The sequence below is a fragment of the Hydra vulgaris genome, chromosome 14 (genome assembly GCF_038396675.1).
Source record: "Hydra vulgaris chromosome 14, alternate assembly HydraT2T_AEP".
NCBI lineage: Eukaryota > Metazoa > Cnidaria > Hydrozoa > Anthoathecata > Hydridae > Hydra > Hydra vulgaris.
Window position 1 is genome coordinate 21100001 of NC_088933.1, and position 23768 is coordinate 21123768.

General features: G+C 26.4%; 1 protein-coding gene across 2 annotated transcripts in view; it reads left to right on the forward strand.

Annotated features, from left to right (window-relative positions):
* The window catches only part of LOC100197199 (exportin-T), an 82174-nt gene that overhangs the window by 24083 nt on the left and 34323 nt on the right, over window positions 1-23768 (forward strand). For both annotated transcript variants that reach the window (XM_065817073.1, XM_065817074.1), the window contains exons 4-12: window positions 1354-1410; window positions 4079-4145; window positions 4633-4719; window positions 5879-6007; window positions 10061-10254; window positions 12642-12718; window positions 12833-12915; window positions 16313-16392; window positions 22922-23002. In XM_065817073.1, coding sequence (XP_065673145.1) covers window positions 1354-1410; window positions 4079-4145; window positions 4633-4719; window positions 5879-6007; window positions 10061-10254; window positions 12642-12718; window positions 12833-12915; window positions 16313-16392; window positions 22922-23002 — 855 coding nt within the window. The remainder of the gene's footprint in view (window positions 1-1353; window positions 1411-4078; window positions 4146-4632; window positions 4720-5878; window positions 6008-10060; window positions 10255-12641; window positions 12719-12832; window positions 12916-16312; window positions 16393-22921; window positions 23003-23768) is intronic.

A 23768-nucleotide genomic window follows, 5' to 3' on the forward strand; every position in this document is an offset into this window, starting at 1 on the left:
AAAACACCACCAAGCCTTATCTTTGTAACATAAGCATTGTATAAAAAAATTAAATAATAAAAACTATATTTCTAGTCTCACAAGTTATATTACATATAGGCGTGATTGTAAAACTAATCCTAATGGTGGAGTCTGCATTTATATCTGACACATAAGGAAGCCATTAAGCTACTTATCTTGAGCTTAATGAAACTGACTCTGAACAAGTTTGGTGTTCAGTTAATCTTGGAACTGAAAAAATTTTAGTTGGTTGTATATACTGTCCACATCCCAGTAATGACCTTATAAATAATCAAATTAAAGCCTCTATAAATTTTGCATCTAAATTAGTCAAATATAAACACTTCTCAGGTCTTCTCATCACAAGAGACTTTAACCTTGATAGTACCACATGGTCTAATTATACTGCATCATCTACAAACACGCTAGCTGAAGACTTTTCTTTCTAACAGAACACAAAGAGTTGTCATGAAATCTGCTATTTCAGATTGGTTATCAGTCACTAGTGGTGCCCCACAAGAATCTATACTAGGACCTCTTATATTCCCTTTATACATCAATGATATTACAGCAAAGTTGATACCACCAATTCGACCCCTGACAACACAATTATGTTCTAGAACAATGTAAATTAAATCACATTTTGGACCACAACCTGGCGCTTGCGTCTTAACTACAAAAATACCTTATCTTACAAAGGCAAAATCCAAATCACCAATACTATATCTTGACTTCACAAGGGATACAACTTCTCAATTTTCTCTTACAACAAAAGAGGTATTGGCATTTGCATGCATGTGGAAATATTATCATCAAAACCTAACTCTGTTCCTTGTCAACTAAAGAAATCTTTTATCTATAAAAGCGCACAAGTTTGGAAGAGACTTTACACATTGGTGATCACTCCCTGTTTGAAATTTTCTTTCTGCGCACATCATAAAAAAACTTGAAAAAATTCAAAACCGCGCCATTAAAGAAATTCCGCTTCTTAGAGCACTATCCAACAAAGCCTCATTTTATGAAAGACACAATCAAGGTGATTTAATCTACAAATTCAAATTTATTAATAACTTAGAAAGTATTTGATGGCTTACCCCAAAAATTGGCCACTTCTTCACTCAAAAAACAATGAACATATATACTTTGTGCTAAATTAGGCATTTTTATTTAGTTTAGTCCTGTTTGTGTTTTTCTTAAATATTTTCTTGTGCAGCTTATTATTATTATTATTATTATTATTATTATTATTATTATTATTATTATTATTATTATTATTATTATTATTATTATTATATGTATATTTATCTGGAAAATAAGTTATTTGATAAATTATTTATTTTTTACAATTTTTAGAGATGAGCGTGTGCAATTTTTTTGTTTACAAGTGCTAGAAGCCCATATCAAGTCCAGGTTTCTTTCTTTTTTAAAATAGTTAATTTTATTTGTATTTTTTAAAATGTATAGTTATATATTAAAACCTTTTTAAATCATATTTGACACTTTTGCTACCTGTTGACCATAATCTATTTATGTAGTTGTTCTACATATTAGGTATTTATATAAAATTATGTTGTATATAAGAAATTTTGAAAATCTGTTAATCCATAAAGGTTTCAGTACAGATTTTAAATCTTCTTGCATAGGAATGAATACAGATTCTGATCTCATATATGAATAATTACAGGTTCTGATCTTCTCACTTTACAACTTGCTAACTGTTTTAACAGAAAGGTTCTTTCTATATTTTATATCCATATTTGGGTTGGTTCTTCTTATGACGCTCTTTCTCTTTTAGACAAGGTCCAATAATGCATTGTTAGTATAGGTGGACCTGCTCTATCTGCCAAGCTCAAGTCACTGCCCCATCATCATAAGGCTGCATTCTTTTCTTTTTTCTACAAATGCTACCATGATTGCTGCTCAAACATGCTATTGTCCATCAACCAAAACTAATTTTTGCTTTACTCATCGAAGCAAAGTTGCAAACATTTTACTGTCCCTTCATGCTCTGAAAACTTTTGTATTGTATATTTTTACTGTATGTCCTTGTCCCGTATCTTCATGCTTTAAAAACTTTTGTTTATCTTGTTTTTTTTTCCTTGCACATCAATACTTTGGAACTTTCTCCTATCTTCATATTTTCCTGACACATATAATATACAACTTTTATGTCTTATGTAAACCGTTTCCTTGCTCTTTAACAATACTCTTTGATTTCTAGTAACTCCCAACTTAATAGTGGTTGCTTGCAGCCTTGTTTGGAGTTAATTTAAAAAAAAAAGAGGTTGTAAGTAAAAATATTAGCAAAATTTGCTCAACTCGTCGTTCAAGGTTGAAACACAGGTGCTACAATTCATATGTCACCCTATATTGAATTTTGCCTTCAGGTAGGACTTTGGAGCTGCTTCGCAGTGGAGGTATCTGGAGCTAGTGTTTTTACAAGAAGCTTAAATATTTCTAGGTGGTGCTGGCTCCAAGCTAGCTCCTCTTTTTGATAATTTGGAAGATCAAACTATGAGTTAAACTATAAATAATAATGTCATTTAAAGTTTTATGATTTCTAAATAAAGCATTTTATACTTTGATATTGATATTATATATATACATTCAGTGTTAAGTATTTGATGCTCACCTTGAGGCACTTAGAAATTTAATATTATATAAATTATACTTGAGCTGAAGTATATAAAGTTGTTTTTGCATACATTCGGAAAATTGCCAGCATTTTTTTTAAAATTAATTTTGATCAAATTGTTTTTTGTAATATGTCATGTAGTTTATGTTGCTGCATATGATACTTTAAAAGTTACTTTAAAACATTAGAGACAATCACACTTTCAAATAAAAATTTAGATCATAAAAATTTTCTGGATGAAGCTATATAGGATGAGGAACATGAAGAGCTTTTATGACAGGATACGAACAAGAAAGAAAGTGCAGGAGTTTGAGAAAAATATCTAACCTTAGTTCTCCAAAAGGGTGTAAACATACTAAGATTGAGGTGATGTGCTGCTTTGCAGCTAGCTAGTTGTGATGCCAAAAATATAGTACAACTTTATAAAAAACATACACTACCCAACTTTTGGCTAAGGTCCGGTTTTGGCAAAGAAACTAAGAGAATCATAATATATTTCTAGCCCCAGTTTATGTTGATACTAGTTGTAGAATATTGTTAGAAGAAAAACATATATATGGGCAAAACAAGCTTTAAAAGCAATAGTCGAAAATAACTTATAAAAGAGATGCCAAAAATATATCAGTATGTCAAGAAATAAGAAAAACAGCTGAACCATTTACAGAACTTCATTCAGTTTTAGGTAAATCTAATTCTGATGAAGAATTAGACAAGTTTGAATAAGAGCTTGATAAAAAGTTAAGTAAATAAAAACATTTTTAATATAAATTTCATGAATGACTGTCAACACTGGAAGAAAAGAAACATTTAAGATTGAAATCAGCTTTTTAGGGAATTGAGGAGTACCCAAAAAGGATAGAGTATGTATATACAGATTATGTATATACACTTCTATGGATTAAAACAAATGTAAGCATCAAATACACTACCTGTGATATAAAAATATTTTTCCTCAAACGCACCATGTTCATTATAATGGACTCTCTTTTTCTCCACAAAAGTAAAAATTTTAAAAAACAATGGATTGTGACTAAGATAAGTAATTGTGAAAACATTAAGTTATAAGCATTAAAATATTAAAATGTTAAAAGTGAAATCAGCTTTTGAGGTAATTTAGGAATACCCAAAAAGGATGCAAAGTATGTATTATTTCTCACAAGCAAATATAGAGAAGCTCTTTTCTGCACTTGAGTTTTTATCAAGCAATCTTGATGTAACCACTAAAATATTTTATTATTTTAATTTGTTTCTTCTGGAGCCACTCCAGATTTGCTCCGATGCCGGAGCTAGAGCTCGAAATTTTAATGAAGCTGGAGTCAATTTTTTTACCTCGGCTCCAAAGCCCTGTCTTCAGGGCAGGGATAATTAAATTTTGTTCAAATATTTAAGTTATTTGTTTTTAATTTTATGCTATAAAGATATTTTTTTTTTTTACTATTGTAGGTATGCACAAATTGAAGATTCTATGAAAGAAAATTTAAAAAGTTGCCTACGAAAGTGGTATTTTCAAGTATGTTTTTTTTTTTGTGTTCTTGCTTCGTTTATATAAAGTATCAGTTTAGGAGAAAGATCTCGGGTAAAATGTGCCCATAATGCCCAAGTGATGCCAATTGTTGTATGATAAGTACTAGAAAAAGCTTTCATAAATAATAATTTTTTACTGTTTAAAAAATTTTACTGTTGCCTGGTAGCACAATAACCAAACACTTAAGATCTAACATTATTTTGATTGAGTTTACAAAGCTGCAACTTTTTAAGATTTAGTTAACTTGAAGATTTAATTCTGTCTTAAGAGTTTCCTGGTTTGCTTTTCTCACAATAAATCAAAAGATTTATTGTGAGAAAAAATTTATTGTGAAAAAATTGTTGTATAAATAGTTACTATTAATAAAAGCCAACTTCTGTTTTTATTAAATAACTCTCTAAATAATTTTTTGCTATACATAGTAATTTATAACTATAATAATTTATAAATATTATAAAAATTAATTTTTCAGTGTTGCATAACTCAACAGAAGAACTTTATTCTCAACAAGACCTCTCATTTGTTATGTTTGGTATTTATACAAGAATATCCTAATAAAGTAATTTATTTTTCTTCTACATGTTTTATTTGAAAGATTTATTAGTTTGATATAAGTTTTTTTAAAGAAGAAAAAAGTTTTAAAATGGTTATTACTAAATTGTAATGCAATTGGTATGTTACAGTGGCGTTGCGGTAGAAGTGGTGATGTGGTTGAGTGCAAAAACTACAACTTTTTTATTAATAAACAACATTGACAGAAAAATGGACAGTATATACTTAGACAGGGTCTGATGTAGATCTATTTCTATTCATAATGTTCTCTAGTGAGCTAAAAAAGAATTAAAAAAAAAGGTGAAATTTAAAAAAAAAAACATTTTATTTGAAAGTACATGTTTTAATATTTATTTGAAATAGTTGGCCACTAGTAGAAGAATAAAATAAAATTTTTAAATTTAAAGATTGTGTGAATAAATTACTTTAAACATCTCTGTTACATAAATATTTGAATCATGTATTTTAAAATGAAAAAGTTTTATTTGACCAATTATTTCAAATATTTTACTCCACTCCATACACCCACATGTCCTCAAGTTTTTGTTATAAAAAAACATCGTTCTGCACACTGCTTACTGCAAAACTTTTTTTGTTTACTTTTTAGTTTATTAACCTGGTTTAAATTATTAAATTCAAAAGATATTTTATCCTAATTAAAAACTTTGCTGTTTAATTTAAAACAACAACAATAGTATGTCTTGATAAAACCAAGGAAATTTTTGCTACATAATAAATAATAAATAAACAGATTTTGAAATCCAAAAATACAAAAAGTTAATCTCATTTGTTTGACTTTTAGTTGCTCTACTTGTTACATCCCCTGCATTTATTGTTGTTTTATCTGCTGCATTGATGTTTATCTCTTTGTCTTGTTTTGCCATTATTTGCACTGGATTTATTGTTGCTTCTATCTGCTGCATTGTAGTCATCCCTTTGTCTTGCTTTGCTATTGTTTAAAGAGCATTAATTTTTGGCGATTTAATTTTATTATTTGTTTTTTCCTTTAAAAGTCTTATTTTTACAAAGTTAATTATTTTTTCTCAAGATTTGTTATTTTTATCTCAATTATATTTTCTTTTTCTGTGTTGATCAATTTATGGTGTGCTAAGGCTTCTGTTGAATAAGCTCAAGTGTGTAACAGTTTTGTTTATCTTTTTATCCAGTGGACCTCATTTTTCACTGAATTGTTGGAACTTCTTGAAAAAGGACCTCTTGCTGTGGATTTATACTTGCGTGTACTTCTTGCTGTTGACGAAGAAGTTGTTGCTCGTCATATACCACATACTCCACAGGTAAATTGACAAAATTTATATGTTGATTTATACATATATAAATATTTGATTTTTATCTATTGATTGTTCAAATGAAACTTAACTAAAGTTTCAATGAACAGAATTTATATTACATTTATAATTAACATCTAATGTTTGGAATCAAGGCGTAATTTTTTTCTTTTGAATAGAAGTCAATGTTACTTTTATTTATTGTTATTTTAATTATTAGTTTCATTTTCAACAAAGTTTGTATGTAAATTTGTTAAGTTGTATGGTTTAATGTTAAATTGTATTGTTTAATAACAAATGAAGGTGGGAGAAAATTCCAAAGCATTGATGTTGAGGAAAATTATGTTTTTTCGTGCTCAAATAAAACTCTTAACAACTCTTTGTCTCTAAAAATGACAAAATTAAGTACAATATGGTAAATTCTAATGTCAAACTATATATATATATATATATATATATATTATATATATATATATATATATATATATATATATATATATATATATATATATATATATATTTATAGTTTGACATTTAAATTTACTGTATTGTACTTAAGTTTGTCATTTTTAAAGACAAAATTAACTCTTATAGTTTGACATCTAAGTTTACCATTTGTGGTAAAAAATGGCTTTTAACAACTCTGTGTCTTTTAAATTGACAAAATCAAGTACACTTTATAAAATACCCATTAAGTTTAATTGAGGAAACTAATTAAATTTTAATGTTTTTTTCAAAAACCACCAGTGACATGCGAGTAGAAAGGGATACAACTTTTCAACCTTAGAACAGGAGATGATAGCTTGATTAAGCAGTAATTATTGTAGTATAGAAAAAAGGTTGAAATGCAGTATTAGGATAATAGGACAGAGCCTTAATCTTATCAGCTAGAGCATAGCCAACAAATTATTTTCTGGATCTTGTTATTAAGAGAAAGTGCATAAATAAACCATAGATAAACTAGCCCAACCAGTTTCTCGGCACAATGATCTTGTTTAAGAAGGTTTGTATTTTGAAGTTTAGGGTTTAGAGAGTAAAATTTAAATGCATTAAAGAATAAAAAAAAGAGTAGTCTCTTCAACTGTATTGGCTAAAATTTAAATTTTAAATAACTAAAAATGTAAAATTAGTCAGTTTAAATTGATGAAACATTTTATAAGATATAAAATCTTCACTAGTATTCTTTTTGTCATTCTAACATTGCTTTCTGTGATAATGACAGTTTTTGTCATTCTAATGTTGCTTTCAGTTATAATGACAGTTTTTGTCATTATAATGTTGCTTTCAATTTGACCTCTTTTGTTAACAGGTACTGATCATATTGCTCTTTCTGACTGATTTCTTTGCTTTTGATGGTTGTTTATGATTTATGGATTATTGCTATAAGTTTGCAAGTATTTGTATAGTTGGATAAGCTGTTTCTTAAAATAGTTTTTATATTTTTGTTATATTACATATTCTGTTTTTAGCTATTTACTTAGTTCTCCTACTAGTTATAGCCACTATATCTATATTCAATATGGTATGGTATATAACTTTAGTTTTTATTGTCAATATTTACTTGTTTTTTTAAAATCATTTTTGTATTTAGCACAATATTCTCATCATTGCATTACACATACTCTTTTTATCTCTAATTATTTTACTGTATAGTGTTTATATTCCTTCAAATTGTTTTCTACATGTAGATAAAATTAAGAAGAATTAAGAAGTGAGAGGTTCGAGACTGGTATATATATTTTTGTTGTCAGCAAATAGATTTAATTTAAATGTAAGATGTAAGGCAGAAAAATCATTAATATAAATAAGACACAATACAGGGATACCAAGACCAATGATAGAACTTTGTTTTACCCCAGAAGTTACTAGAAATGAAAAAGTTGGCTTTTGAAAACAATTTTTGTACTGCGTTTAGACTGATTTGATAATTTTAGTAATTTCCCAGATAGACCATATGAAGTGAGCTTATAGAGAAGACCAGCATGCCAGATTTTATCAAAAGCATGATATGTCAAAAGCCCTTGCTCATATAGTAGATGAAATAGTTGAGTCTAAATATAAATATGAGTTTGAATATAAATATATCTTAAAAAGTTCATCTTTTTGAGTCTGGTGAGTTTTGCAAGTGGTAAGAATCAACTGATGAAAAATTATTTTGATGATAACGAACAAATAGTTGTATGGTGGTGATGGTTTTTTATGTTTGATATTTTCAGGTGCTATAAGATGTTATATGCTTCCTCAGTTCTGCTAATCAATTTAACTTTCTAATAAAAGACTGCTTATGTGGTCCTGACAATGTACTCCATGTACACTAACAAGAACACCACCCATGCGCAGCATGGCATTATCAATACTTGGATATTTTACAGCTGTTGACAAAATTAGCTTTCTGAGAGCTACCACAGAGTTAGGAAAACCTTACTAGCAGTCAGCCTTAGAACTATTAAACTGAGTTTTAGAATTGTATTTTTATTATGAGATAACAGGAAAAGTTGCAGAATCTCCATCAAGGAGACAAGCAAAATTAAAAGAGTCAAGTTTTGATTCATCATCCTAGGATGGAAATCTATCATCCTAGGTAGGAAACAATGTAGCTCTACAATGCAAATACTACAAAGCATCAGGATATGGATCAGTTTGTACTGGATTACATGTTATCAGTAACAGGATGATCATGATGAATCTAACCTGACTTTGCTTACAGGCATTATTTCCATGCATCATGGTCAACATCATGGTCAAGTATAGGAGTTGTTGTTTGGAAATAATAGGTCACCTGATTTTGAATTGAATTGCAAACCATTATAATAATCTGTTATGAGAATATAAAATATCTTCGAATATATTGCATTTATATTTCAAGGAACTAGAGCGAAACACAACAATTAAAGATTATATGCGGGATCACTGCATTAATGACTTAGTTGAATCTTGGTATCAAATTTTACAACTTTATGAGCAAGCTGATACTAATATTGTGTGCTTATTTATATTGTGTACCATGTGGAATAAAGTTTAAAAAACAAGAGCTTTTATTCTACTTAAAACTCGTAACTTGAGTTATGAGTTACCCGTAACTTGAGTTATGAGTTACCCGTAACTTGAGTTATGAGTTACCCGTAACTTGAGTTATGAGTTACCCGTAACCTGAGTTAGAGGCTTAGAGATGACTGACAATTAAGAAGAGTGTGTGCAATTTTGTGCTGAATTAACATTCAAATAAAGCATAGCAATCTAAATATGACTACTTTGAGGTTTGCAAAATGAAAGCATGTTTACTTGGATAAAAAGTAAACTGCTTTTCATAAATCCCGCTGGATGAATATTTGTACATGGCAAAGATGTTTTTGTTCAAGCATTAGTTAAACTACTCAGCAGAGGGTTCCGATAAACTTGAGAGATTTGCCTAGTTTGCTTATGTGATTATATGATTATTATAGATTTGCCTAGTTTGCTTATTTGCTTATATGAAGACTGGCATACTTGCACAAACATATTACCTATATTAATCAGATTTGACTTTTTAAATATATACATTTAAATATCTTTGCATTTTCTTAAATTGACCATGTAACTGTTATTTGTGCCATTGAAATGTCATTCAATATGAAGGACATTTCAGTCCTTAGTCATTATCATCACTCTTAGATTTTTCCACTCTTCATATAGTCTAGTCTTTTGGTGCAAATATTTACATTTTTTTAGTTAAATGTGTATTTCAATTAAATGTGTATTTCAATTATAAGTGAATTTCAATTCTTATTATTTTTGCTATTTATCATAACTACTTAACCTAATATCAAGCAAATACACTTTATTCTAATATTGTTTTTTTTTTAAATTTAAGTTTATTGTTGTTATTTTTTGTTTTGTTAAATTGGTTTATGAGATTATGATCATCTCATTTTTATCATCATATCATTTTTCAAATGGTTTATGAGATTATAATCATCTTAGATTTAGATTAAAAATAATCTGTTATGAGAATATAAAATATCTTTGTATAATTGCATTTATACAAAGATATTTTATACGAATATATTGCATTTGTATTTCAAGGAACTAGAGCGAAACACAACAATTAAAGATTATATGCGGGATCACTGCATTAATGACTTAGTTGAATCTTGGTATCAAATTCTACAACTTTATGAGCAAGCTGATACTAACATTGTGTGCTTATGCTTAAAAGTGATGGGAGCATTTGTTTCTTGGATAAACATAAATCTTATTGCAAATGATCGGTTTATAAGGTATTATGTTTTATCATGTATTTATGTTGGTTTTAACTGGTGTATATATAATAATTGCAAGTTCCTTATACCAATCAAAATAAAATGTTACTAGAAAATTTCATGTTAAATTTGTTTGTTCTCTATACTCTCCATATATAACATTATAAGGCAAAAAATTTTTTTGTTTGATATAATATTGATATAATATTTCTTACCATCAGTTTTGCAAATGTTCTGTTTTACCATAAGAATGCATAATCTGGTTAGTTAACCTGTCTTAAAAAATTTCAATTGTTCTTAAACAAAGTTGTGTTTGAGTTTATGCTGAAAGTTGTTTATTTATTTGTCCAGGCTACTAATAAGTGCTCATAAATACAAGCATTACATGTAACACACATATTTCAAAATATAATTATGTCAAAAAAATATGTGGGGTAATCTTCAAATCTTTTTTAATTATAATTTTTAAAAATATTTGGAAATTTTTAAATGTTTTGAATTTGGATTAACTGATAATAAATATAATGATAAATAAATATGTTAATATATATGTTATTTGAGTTTTTTAGTAGTATTTTAAAACAACTATAAGTTTTTTTAATTAGTTTTTGTAAGTTTTTTAAACACCTCTGTTTTTAACATAAGTATCTGCACTAGAGTTTTTTAAACACCTCTGTTTTTAATATAAGTATCTGCACTATAGAAGAGTTACAAGCATTTAAATGACTTCTAAGAAAAAAGTTTATTTGATTTCTAAGAAAAATTCTAAAAAAAAATGAATCAAGATACTAAAGTTTAAATCATTATTAATAATAATAACAATAATAATTAGGTTTTCTAATGAAATTATTTATCATAATTTTGAGATCAAGATTTATCATATCGATAATAATAATGATAATAACAATAATGATAATAATGATAATAATAATAATGCACAAATATTTTTTTTGAATAACAACTTTTGAATTTTGTGTTTTAAAAGTATGTACAGTTTTAAAAAATTAGGAATTTAAAGATCAGAAGCATTTCCAGATATTGCAATTTGCAATCACTTAATTTTGCCCTTTGAAAGAAATATTTTTTTAAACATCTCTCTTGCAAAATCTGACTTTTCGGGGAATACCTTTGCTCAAATCAAGTTTTGTCAACAGATAACTGAAAATTATTTAAAAAATATTAAAAGGAAAAAAGTAGTATGCAGAAAGGTTTAATTACTGTAAATAGTAAATTTACTTAAAGAATTAATTGCAGCCAGATGATTTAAGAATTATTACAAGAAATATTTTATTCTTAATTTTTTTTTATATCTTTTTTTAATTTATTTTTTTAAAAGTTAAGTTATAAGTTAAGTTTTAAGTTATAAGTTGTTCATCATCAAAAATCTATCTATTCGTCATCATTCATTCATCTTCATCATTGTTTTTCATTGTTGTCTCATCCTTCGAATCATCTTCTATACAATCTTAACACTTCACAAATTTAAACGTAAATTCCTTAATAAAAGAAATTAAAACAATTAAAATTGGTTATGTTTATAGGTAATGTTCATAACCAGTATATTTTCATTATAATTTTGATGTTCATACACCAACATTATCAGAATTAGTAAATTGTCACAACATTGTTTTTTTTTTCTTTCATTTTTCCCATATCTTTTTGTTGGCCATATAGTTTTCCAGAAAAAATTTGGTGTAAATTGTTCTGTTGGAACATTTTATATATATATATATATATATATATATATATATATATATATATATATATATGTATATGTATATATATGTGCAACCCTCAAAATTAGAGTCAGCATTCGGCATTGCCGACCTAACTTCCGACCAAAAAGTGTTTGAGGTAAACAAAAAATTGCCGACCTCGTTTCTATGTTTTATGGTAGACCCTTTGTGTCGAATTTTTTTTTGCCAACCTAATGCCGCATTTTATTGCCGACCTCATTTTTCCTAATTCCAAGGGTTGTATGTGTGCGTGTATATATGTATGTATATATATATGTGTGTGTATATATATGTGTATGTATATATATGTGTGTGTGTGTGTATGTATGTATGTTTGTATGTATGAATCTATATATATATATTCCTGTAGTTTGACATCTAAACTTACTGTTTGTGGTAAAAAATGGTTTTTAATAACTCTTTGTGCTAAAAGAAGAAATTTAAAAAATTTTAGATAATATATATATACACACAATAATATATACATACACACAAGATAATTTATATATACACAAGATAATATATATACACAAAAAATAATATATATATATATATATATATATATATATATATATATATATATATATATATATATATATATATATATATATATATATATATATGTATGTATGTATGTATGTATGTATGTATGTGTGTGTATTTCTATAGTCACTTACTTGGCTATCTAAGTAATGAGAAACTTCGTGGATCAACATGTAGTTGTTTACTAGAGATAATAAATAAAGGTATTATATTTTGAACATTTAAAAATATGTATAATCAATAAGTCAATTACTATTGTTACTTAATTATAAAATCTTCTCACAAAAAAGTAATATCTAAATTTTCTATTTTTAAAGGAATGGAACCTGCTCCAAAGACCCAATTGGTCAAATCACTTGCTAAAGTTTTAGAAAACACTGGAGTACTTTCTGCTAACATAGTAATTATTTTTAGATTTAGATTTAATTATTTTATATATAAGCTTTCTATTATTAATTTTAAGATCTTTTGATTTTATTATTAAGTTTTAACAAATCATATTCACAAAAAGAAAGCAGCCCTAAAAATATTATATTGTAAATTAGAAATGTTGAATTAGTGGAAAAAATTTTCAAGAAGTTATTGAAAATGTCACAAAATGTGAGAGTTATTTTCATTGTTTTTTAACACCATAATATTTTATTTATTATCTTGTTGTTTGCACTGTTACTGCAAATAACTGAGCTGTACCATCAGCAAAGTTTTTTAAACAATGATTCCCAAAATTGTTATAAGTAACTACAGTATTGGACAAAACATGGTGGACAAACTCAAAAAAAGTTGATCAAAAACTAAAAAAAACTAGTAGAACAATTGTACATATTAATTTTTAAATAGTTTATTATGTTCTTAACAAAATTTAGAACGTTTGAATCATACTAAGAATCATACAAAAAATTTATAACACATTTTTCTCAACAAACTACATTTTTCCTTGGACAAAACAAGGTGGACAAATCAAAATGAAGCTTTTTTTATAAGATTTCATTGTCTTTATTCAATTTACTGTATTCTTTTGTTTTCACTTTTATCATAACATTACTCTAAAATAATAAAATAGATTTTGGAACATCTGGCCAATTATTTTTTCATTTAAACTAAAAATAGATTTAACTTGTGATATATGGCGTAAATTGCAACATAAAATGACTTACGACAAATTAGGAAGTGTTTTACGTGAAAATATTATTAAAGATTTTAAAAGCGAAAAACTTCAAGGTGAAATTTGTAGAAAGTATAATATAGCTAAATCGACTGTAAGCAAAACTGTCATATCATTTGGATCTCGTGACTGCTATAAAACAAACCTTCAGCGCGGATGTCCAAGAAAAACATCACAAAGACTAAATCGAATAATTGTTAAAGAGCTTAAAAAAGATCCATTTTTGTCATCCACAAAATTAACCGAAAAACTTGAACTACAAATCTCTAATCGCACAAAGTTTGCTTCTTTGTGGGACAAAGAGCTAATGAAGCAAAATTGTTTTCTGGAATGCCTGCCAAGAAACCACTAACTTCTTTTAAAAATAGAAAGCTAAGACTTGCATGTGCCAATGTACACCAAAATTGGACTGTAGACAAGTGGAAAAACATGCTTTTTAGTGATGAATCAAAATATAATCTTTTTGGAAGCGACAGCAAGAAGCGAGTCTGGAGACCAAAGAACACCAGATTCAATGCTAAATATACCAAGAAGAGTGTTAAGCATGGAACGTCTGTTATGGTTTGGGGATGTTTCTCAGCACTAGGAACTGGTCCTATTCACAAAATTAATGGAATTATGGACCGCTTTGTTTACAAAGATATAATGGAAGATGTTGTTACCACATGCTGAATGGGAGATACCTCTAAAATGGTTTTTAACTTTTAAGTTTTGTTAACAGCATAATAAACTACGTAAAAAATAATATGTTCAATTGTTTTAGTTTTTTTTTTTAGTTTTTGATCAACTTTTGTTCTAAATTTGAGTTTGCGCACCATGTTTTGTCCGATACTGTATAATTGTAATTTTTCTTTTTTCCTAATAAAAAAATGTTAGGGTAAAATTTAATAAAGTATAATATTATTTATAATGACATAATTTTTACGTATTATTTATATAATTAAATAATTTACTAATATATATTGATAAAATTAATTTGATTATATTTAATTTAATAATGGAATAAAATGTTTGGACATCAAAGTAATTTTGGAATAGTAAAAGTTGCTTTATATTAATGTTAAATTAAAAATTCAATTTTGAACAATACTTTTAAAATGTGACCAATAGTAACTTTAAGCTTTTCTTTGTTAACAACCTTTGTAATCTTGGTTAGCTATGCATTGTTGTTTGTTGGTTTGAATTTAATTCATGTTTAATTAAAAGGCTGTTTATATTGTCAATAACCCATTATTATGTATGTGATAACTTAAGTTTATAATATCAATTAATAATGCATAATTCAGTCTTCTCCGTTTGAAATTTAATGGTAGCACACATAAAAACACTTGCCAGATCATTTTTACAGGCTGGCTAGCACCATTTTAAAAATAAGAGGCAAAAAAACTACTTAACATAAACTTTAAATAAAATAATTAAAATAAAAAAGGCAAAACAAATGTTTTAGTTAAATTTTAAACGAAAAAATAATAATAATAAAAATGGGATAATCAATCATATAAATTTTGAAAAATATTTACTTGGATATTATCAAACAGTAATTCTACTAATTTATATATATATATATATATATATATATATATATATATATATATATATATATATATATATATATATATATATATATATATATATATATAAAATTAATATTAATTATAAAAAATGATAATAATAATAATGATAACAATAATAACAATAATAATAAAACAAAAGAACAAAAAAACTTGAAATCACAATAGTAATACTGTGGAAGTAAAGAAGAAGATTGTTTAAAGTTGTTTAAAAACAATGATCAATAATAAAATGTCATACTTTAAAAATAACCAATAAAAAAAAACACTTAACAGATGTAAAGAAAAGTGAAGTTAAAGCGCAAGTATCTTTCAGAAAATCCATAAAAAATAACAAGTCATAAATAACAAAACATAAGTAAGAAAAAAGAACAATTACAAGTAACAAATAAAAAAAACTATTCTATAAAAATCTTTAGCAGAGTCAATTATGAATAATGAAATTCATTTATTTTTTTGAATTCATAGTTTTTATTTCACTGACTTTTTTGCGCTTGCTACAACCTTTTATTTAAAATCTTAATTAAATAATTAAAATAAAAACAGCAAAACAAATGTTTTATCTAATTCTACATAAAATAATTTAAATAAAAATGGCAAAATGAATGTTTTATTTAAGTTCTAAATAAAATTCATACATGAAACTCACGATTTTTCATTAAAGTATTTTATAAACAAAAATGACTTGTTACAATTAAAAAAAACATGAATTTTTTGGCGAGCGTTTTATTAAGTTCTTGCCAAAGTTTTTTGCATATGTACAGTCGAGCTTGAATGGGCTGACTAAACGGAGAAATTGATAATATATTTTTAATTATATATAAGGTTTGTTTATTTATTTTATATTTTATAAGATTTTATATTTTTGAAATAAAGTTTTAACTGAATTAATAATGTAAGTTATCTATAGGTTCAGTTTTTTGAACCATAAAGTGTAATAAAGTAGAATTAAAAAAAGTAAACAAATAATTGTTAAGAATGTTGACTATAATAAACCATCATCAATAATTGCATAATTAACATGCTAATATATGAAATAATGCAAATTGCTATTTTGATTATAGGAAGATGAAACTGATTTTACTGTAAAGTTATCTTCATTAATCAATGGGATGGGGGTTCAACTCATATCTAGCTTTAACAAGTATCTTTTTGTTATACTGATTTTTTTAAATATTTCCATATATATATATATATATATATATATATATATATATATATATATATATATATATATATATATATATATATATATATATATATATATATATATAAAAAAGCTTGTTTGGGAAGCGGGTGCAATCGCACTCTGTTCCTGACCATGCATATAATAATTAGTTGTGACAACTTGGCTATGGCTTTTTAGCTTTTTTGAGAACATTTCAGAAATGCGCAAAAAAAGATAACTTGATTGACAGGAGATAATTATAAAAAAGAATTTGTTTAAAAAAAAAAGAAAAGAAATATTAACAAAAACAAAATAAAAACTTAACGATTTTTTTTTTCATTTTTAAGAAACTTTTTTTGCAGTCAAAAAAAGTTTTCAATCATTTTATGACTAAAAATTAATTTATTTTTTTAAATAAAAGTGTAAAAAAACATTTTTTTTTTTGAAATATAGTAGTATTTTTTGTATAACATTGTGTAATCCTTCACAGGCTAGGTGATTACAAAAATTATGTTAGTTAGCACTTACTTATTTTTCGGATGATTTTTTTGTTTTGTTTTATGTGACAAATTATCTGGTAAAAGCCAACCCATACAGCAAAACTCTGATATTAAATCATGTCTTGGAGAAGCAATAGAAAATAAATTGGTTGATTGGTTAATGCAGTGCGCTAATATAGGTTTTGCAATCACAAAGAAATTATAAAGACAGTACAAAAAAATGTTAAAGAGCAATGTATGAAAACACCATTTGAAGATGATATACCAATTAAAAACTGGTTTTATAAATTTATTAGCCATCATAAGGAATTCTTGCAAAAGTGAGAAGAGCCAGAGGTCTTGTAACTGAAGCATCAATAAGAAAATAGTTTGATGAGGTGTATTAACTATGATGCACAAAACTTTAATGATGATGCACAATGCCTTATTGATCCAACTTAAGTTTTTAACTTGGATGAAACTGGTTTTGAGGTCTAAAAACTGGAAAAGTAATCCGCATTAGAGAAAGAAATGTTTATGAATAATGTAACAATAGTAATAAAGAAAGCAGGAAAACTCTATTTTGTGTAAATACAAATGGTAAATTTGCTCCACCTTACGTTCCAAAGTATACCTTTTGGCATTCTCACTAGTTCTGAAGTACGCTTTTTGGCATTTTTAAACATGCCTATATATTTTACTTTAAAACTCAAAAACTAAAGGTCACATTGCATTTCTGACTTTTAATTTCAAATCAATGGTCCAGTCAAGATAAACATTAACTTCACATGTTTTATTGTAAACTTTGCTTACATTATCACTTTGAAAATCAGTTAAACTATGACTTCCAGAGGTCATCAATTACCGCAATCCCAAGTTAAAAATATTATTGATGGGCTCATCATAATATATTTAACTTAGTTAAATATATTATGATGAGCCCATCTAAAAATAGTTAGAATAATGATTCTAATGATAAAGAACTGTATTTTCATCATTGTATATATACTTTAATCTATTTTTCTAACCTTGATATGTTGATTTGAAATCTAAAATCTTATTTACACTTTTTATCAACCTTGTTTTATAGACATTATTTATGTATAATTATGTAAAAATTACTAAAGAACATGTAGTAAAGCTATATTTAATTAAGGTATGACACTAGTACTCTATAGAAATGTATTTTCATGTTTTTAGTGTCAATATATTTTCAAAGCAACATGGTATTTTGTTGGTTTTCTTAGTGTTTACTCATAGTTTTGCTAAAACTATGACTACAGTTACTATGACAACAATTTTTCAAAATGTGAAGAAAATAAAAGTGCTATTAGCATGTTTTAATTATTCTATTTAAATATGGATGTTAAAAATCTAACTTTATTACCTACATAATCCGCCTTTTTTTTCTCTCAAAAAATGTATCTTTATTGAAAAAAGTGCAATATAAAATATTTCTTGAAAAAAAAAAAGTTTTTTTTTTTCGCTGTATAAATTTTATGATAGGTATGGCGTCAATCAATGTAAGTTATGTAAATATACTCATTTGGCTTTCAGAAAAATTTTACTTCAAGGTTCAGATATTACAATAACATACCAAAATCTTATTTTCAATACACCTACAACCATGGCCTACTGTTATTATACGGCCTGATTTGTTGCATTTTCCAGAAAAAATTAAGAGGCCAGTTTTTTTACGGCAAATGTTTATTTTGTTAAAATGGACGAGGAATACCTAAGATTATCATCATGTAATTACATTATGCTATACAATATTTTTCGCTAACTGATTCCCTGTTTCAGTATATTCCAATAACATGAAATACTGAAATAGGCTTTCAAATAGCTATGTATCAAAATTCTACTAAAACAAACTTACATATTGCAAAGACTACTTACAACTCTTATCAGGAAATAAAAACAAAGGTTTGTAATTTTATATGTATTAAGGATTTGAGAAAAAATCTTTTATTAGCAGTAGCTATCAGTTCTTTATCTTTTTTTAAACTCTTTTACCTGATCTTTTCTTACAGAATCTGTAGTTTCTTTTTGTAAATTATTATAAAAAATATTAATGACAATTCAAGATCCATATTTAATTCCCCATTCTTGGTGATTTTTGCATGTAAAATCAACACTGCTGTAATAAATCTTAAAAATTTGTTCTGCAAAACTTTTAAGTGATAAAGAATAACTGCAATGTTTGATTAGAATAATAGAAATCTAGAATACTAAAAAGATGACAAATAAAATCAGACAGGATTGACTTGGACATATAAGTCCACCTCTGGATAATATTTTCAGATATTCGTTATTAAGAACATCTTGGTCTGTAGAAACCATTTTTTGACCACAAGATAGACGTTAAAATTTTTTTTTTTCAATTTTTTTAGCAATGTAGCCTGCTATAGTAACAGCAACTTTCATGCTATCTTCAGAAAGCTGACACTCTAATATATCTGAAGACAACAATGCAATATCTTGCATAATGTTTTCCAAGTTATTTCTAACATTTTTTATTAAATGGATTATATCATATAATAGATATGTTTTTAAAACTCCATTATAAGCTGGATGATAAATAAATAGTTTTCCATCTCCAGTAGAGGATTTATGTAACTCTGAAAATGCATTAACATTGGTAGAATGATTATCTGTAACAATAGCTCTTACTTTAAAACCTGATTGGTGCAATGAGGTTATGCACTCATCAGTTTCTTTTTTCAACCATGATCCTGTTGTGCAAACTTCAGGTGATGATCTCACAATATAAGGCATAGCTTTTTAAAGCCCTACAATCATAAAAACAACACCACCTTTATAAAGACTACTTTCTGAATCTTCACTAATATATTTCCCACTTTGATATTGGGCTGCTTTTTGCAGATACATTTCATCCACAAGAAGCACACAATCACTTGATACACAATGTTTTTGCAACAAAACTGTTATAGCTTTATATGCATTTATATCACTTTATATCATTTATATCATTTTATGTCATTTATATCTTTATCAGTCAGAATACATTCACATATTAATCAGTTCAGAATGAAATTACATATTAAGTGACTATAAAAGCATAAACCAATGCTTGCAAGCAAATATTTATATAGTAATTGTTATAATATTATAATTCAGTATTTTATTCAACACCTTTGTATAATATTCAATGGTAAATATATTGTTATTGTTGTTGTTGTTAAAACCTTTCATACATAATTTAAAATTTAAAAATAAGCCGTAAAAAAACTGCTTTTTACGGAAAACGCAACAAATCAGGCCGTATAATAACAGTAGGCCATGCTACAACTTTAGTTAAAAATACTGCGCAGTGAGTGGTCAAACCTAAAAAATCAATCGAAGTATAAAGGTTAACTATGCTCGAATGCCAAATAATGTTGCTGCAGTTGCACCACCAGGTTATAGTCTCAGTAAAAATAAAAATAGTGGAACATGTCAGTTTAAATTGGATAACAATTTTAATGAAATTCACAGAGAAAATGTACCAATCTTGTTGAACAATTTTGTTTGTTGGGAGTTATTAGAAACAAAGAATAGAGTTATAGAGCAAGAAACGGTTGGCAGAAGACTTCAAAAATTGAAGGTTGTATGAGTCAGGAAAACATAAAGATAGGAGAGAGTTCCAAAGGGTTGAGGTGCAGAGAAAAAACTAGACCAATAAAAGTTTTTGGAGCATGCAAGGACAGATACAATAAAAGAATGAGGCTTTGATGAAAATCTAAAAAAAAACTTCTCGCAAAGGAAAATTAAAATAATCAAGTAAAAAAAGAATTTGAAAACATCAGCTCTGATTCAGACTAAATTGTTCAACATTTTTTTTTGGAATTAAATACCAATGTTTCCTTTATTTAGTTAAAATAATAAAGTTAAACAATTAGAAGAATATATATATATATATATATATATATATATATATATATATATATATATATATATATATATATATATATATATATATATATTAATATAAATTTTCCTTTTTTTTATTCGCAGTAGGTGAAGATTTATTTAAAGTAGGTGGTGCCACTGTAAGTGAAGAAACGCACTTGAACTTACAAAAGTTTAAAAATTAAATTCAAAAAGTAATTTTACTCAAATATAATTAGTAGAAATTAATTGAAAATTGAGTGGGGAAGTTTCAACCGAAAACCCAAAATTTTAATCTGTTATGGTTTTATAGTTAAAAATGTTCTTAAAATCACAGTAGGGGAAGACATGACACTACGTCAAGATATAATAATTTCTAAACTTTGCTCTTTTATAATTTTTGAAATAAAATTAGCAAAACTCTTTTACATAAAGAAAAAATTTAATATTTATGATGAGTTAATAAGGAAAAAATCTTTAATGTGTTGAAGAGTATATGAATACTATTTTATAACTAGATTCTAATAAAATTAATGCTAGTTAAACTATTTAATAAATAAAAAATATTTTTTTATAACCATTTCATACTTATGCATAGTTTAAAATAATAAATATGCAAAGTTTAAAATATTGGAAACAATTCTTCTTAATAAGATAAACAAAAGAAATAATCATTAAGTTTCTATAGAAGTATTCTATCGTTCATTTCTTTCAACAGTGTCTTTAAAATGTTTAAAAAATTCAGCAATGTGCCAGACCTCTGAAATCAGCAGTTTATAATGATCAGTAATAATAGATTTATAGAGTAATAATAAATGGATTTTTTGTTGGAATTTTTTTTGTTAATGCTTTAGTTGACAAAAAAAATTTTTCAGCCATTATTGGCAAAACCCCTTTTATTCACCTCCCCCCTCCCTCCTTAAAAATCTCTTCGCAACAGCCCTATCAGTATCCAAACTGCAGGCAAAGTATACATTTAATAACTTTATATTTTACTTAAGTCCATTGGTGTATGCCCCTTATATTTTAATTTATAATATAATATATTATAAATTAATATATAAAGGGCATATTACATTCTTAGTGAATATAACTTTATTTTGTAAACTAAAGTTTTTGTTTGGTTAAATTATTTTAAAGCAAACTTTCATGATTTAACTAAAAAGATAAAAATAATATGTGAAGAGGAAGCAGAAGTGCTTTACAATACTGCTGAGTGAGTGGGCTTTTTTTGTGTGTTTTTTATTGTTTGTGTTCTAAATAGATCTCTGTAAGACCTCTATATAGATCTCTGTAAGACCTATGTTTAATTTTTGTGTTCTTTATAGATCTCTGTAAGACTTCTGGCACTGTGCTGAATCACCAGTAGATCACTTTATATAAATGTATATTTGTTTTTGTTTAAACCTCCGGCACAGTGTGCATCTACTCATAATTCACTATGTATATATATTTGTGTTCATTTGTCTGTAACTTTATTTGGTTCTCGTATCTTTGTTCCCGTATGTTTACTTGATTATTAGCTTAATTAGCTTTAATGAAGTTTGTTGTTGAAAGTATTGCTTTTATCAAATTAACCATACAGATTGTTTTAAAAGATTTACATTTAACATAAAAAATACATACTTTTTAAATAATAAATAATAATTTGTATAATATACTAAACCTTTTAATAAATTAAATTTTTAATAAAAATTTCTCAACTTTATTAATTTTGAAAACAAGTTCAAAAATTTTCTTTTATTAAACAATGAATAAAAAGTAAATCACCGCTTTGTTTAAAAGCATTTTTCTAATATCTGATTATAAAAGAATAATGTTACAAAGTTAATTTTTATATTCTGTTGAAACATAATTTTTCGGACATATATGGAATACAATAAACTGATATGTACTCCACACATCTAAAACACCATGGCCAAGTTGTTTGCGTGGTCAGGAATAGAGTGTGATTGCATCCACTTCTCGACCAAGCCTGTATATATATATAAATATATATATATCTTTATTTATTTGTTTATGCTCAAAAAACATTTCTAAGTTTAAAATCATAAATACATAATATAACACATATATAATAAAATTTGTTATTAAATAAGATGCATTTTCTAAATTTTTAAAAATTTATTTTTAAGGTTATCAAAAATTGAATCAGAAAGTGGTTTGAAGATTGAAATTCTTGATGCAATAGACACAAATGTTTTGCCTATGTTAAGGTTGTTTTAAAATTTGTGTGTACATATATACATAATTAGAAAATTAGGGAGAATTAAACTTTTGCTTTAGACAAGTTAAAAAAAACCTGTGGATCATAGAGTTTAAGGATGTTGTAAACGAAAGTGTATGCAAATATTTAACTTATGTAAGCTTCAAACTATGTAATGTTAAAGTATATATCAAGTTTTACAGTGTAACTTTTACTAGAAAATTGCATTGCAACCATTTCACCTTATTTTGATTTATAGCATTTATTTGCGGTTTTATGAAGTCTTTTGTTTATTAAATACTATTAAAATGTTTGTCGTACAATACACCTAAATGGCCAAAGTATTTAGCTCACAGGGTTTATAATGCAAAGCACTGTGGGGTTTTTGTTTGTTTTTTAAACATTTTCACTTCCAACAAGGCTGCAAGCAACCAATATTAGAGCTAGAAATTACTGGAAGTGAAAAGATGAAGATTGTAGAGCAAGATAATGATTGACAGATGACTTAGAAGATTGCAAATTATATGAATCAGGGAAGCAAGATGAAGGAAGCGAATTCCAAAGAGCTGATGTTCGAGTGAAAACTAGAGGAATAAGAGTTTTTAGAGCGCTTAGGAACAGTCACAGAAAAAGAATGAGACTTAATTGAATGAAGAGTAAAACGAGAATGAATTTTAGTAAATGGCACAAGAGACACTAGCTCTTTAGAGCAGTGCCCGTTATAGTATTTGTAGAAAAGAGAAAGAGAAGCAATATTACAACAATGTAATAATGGT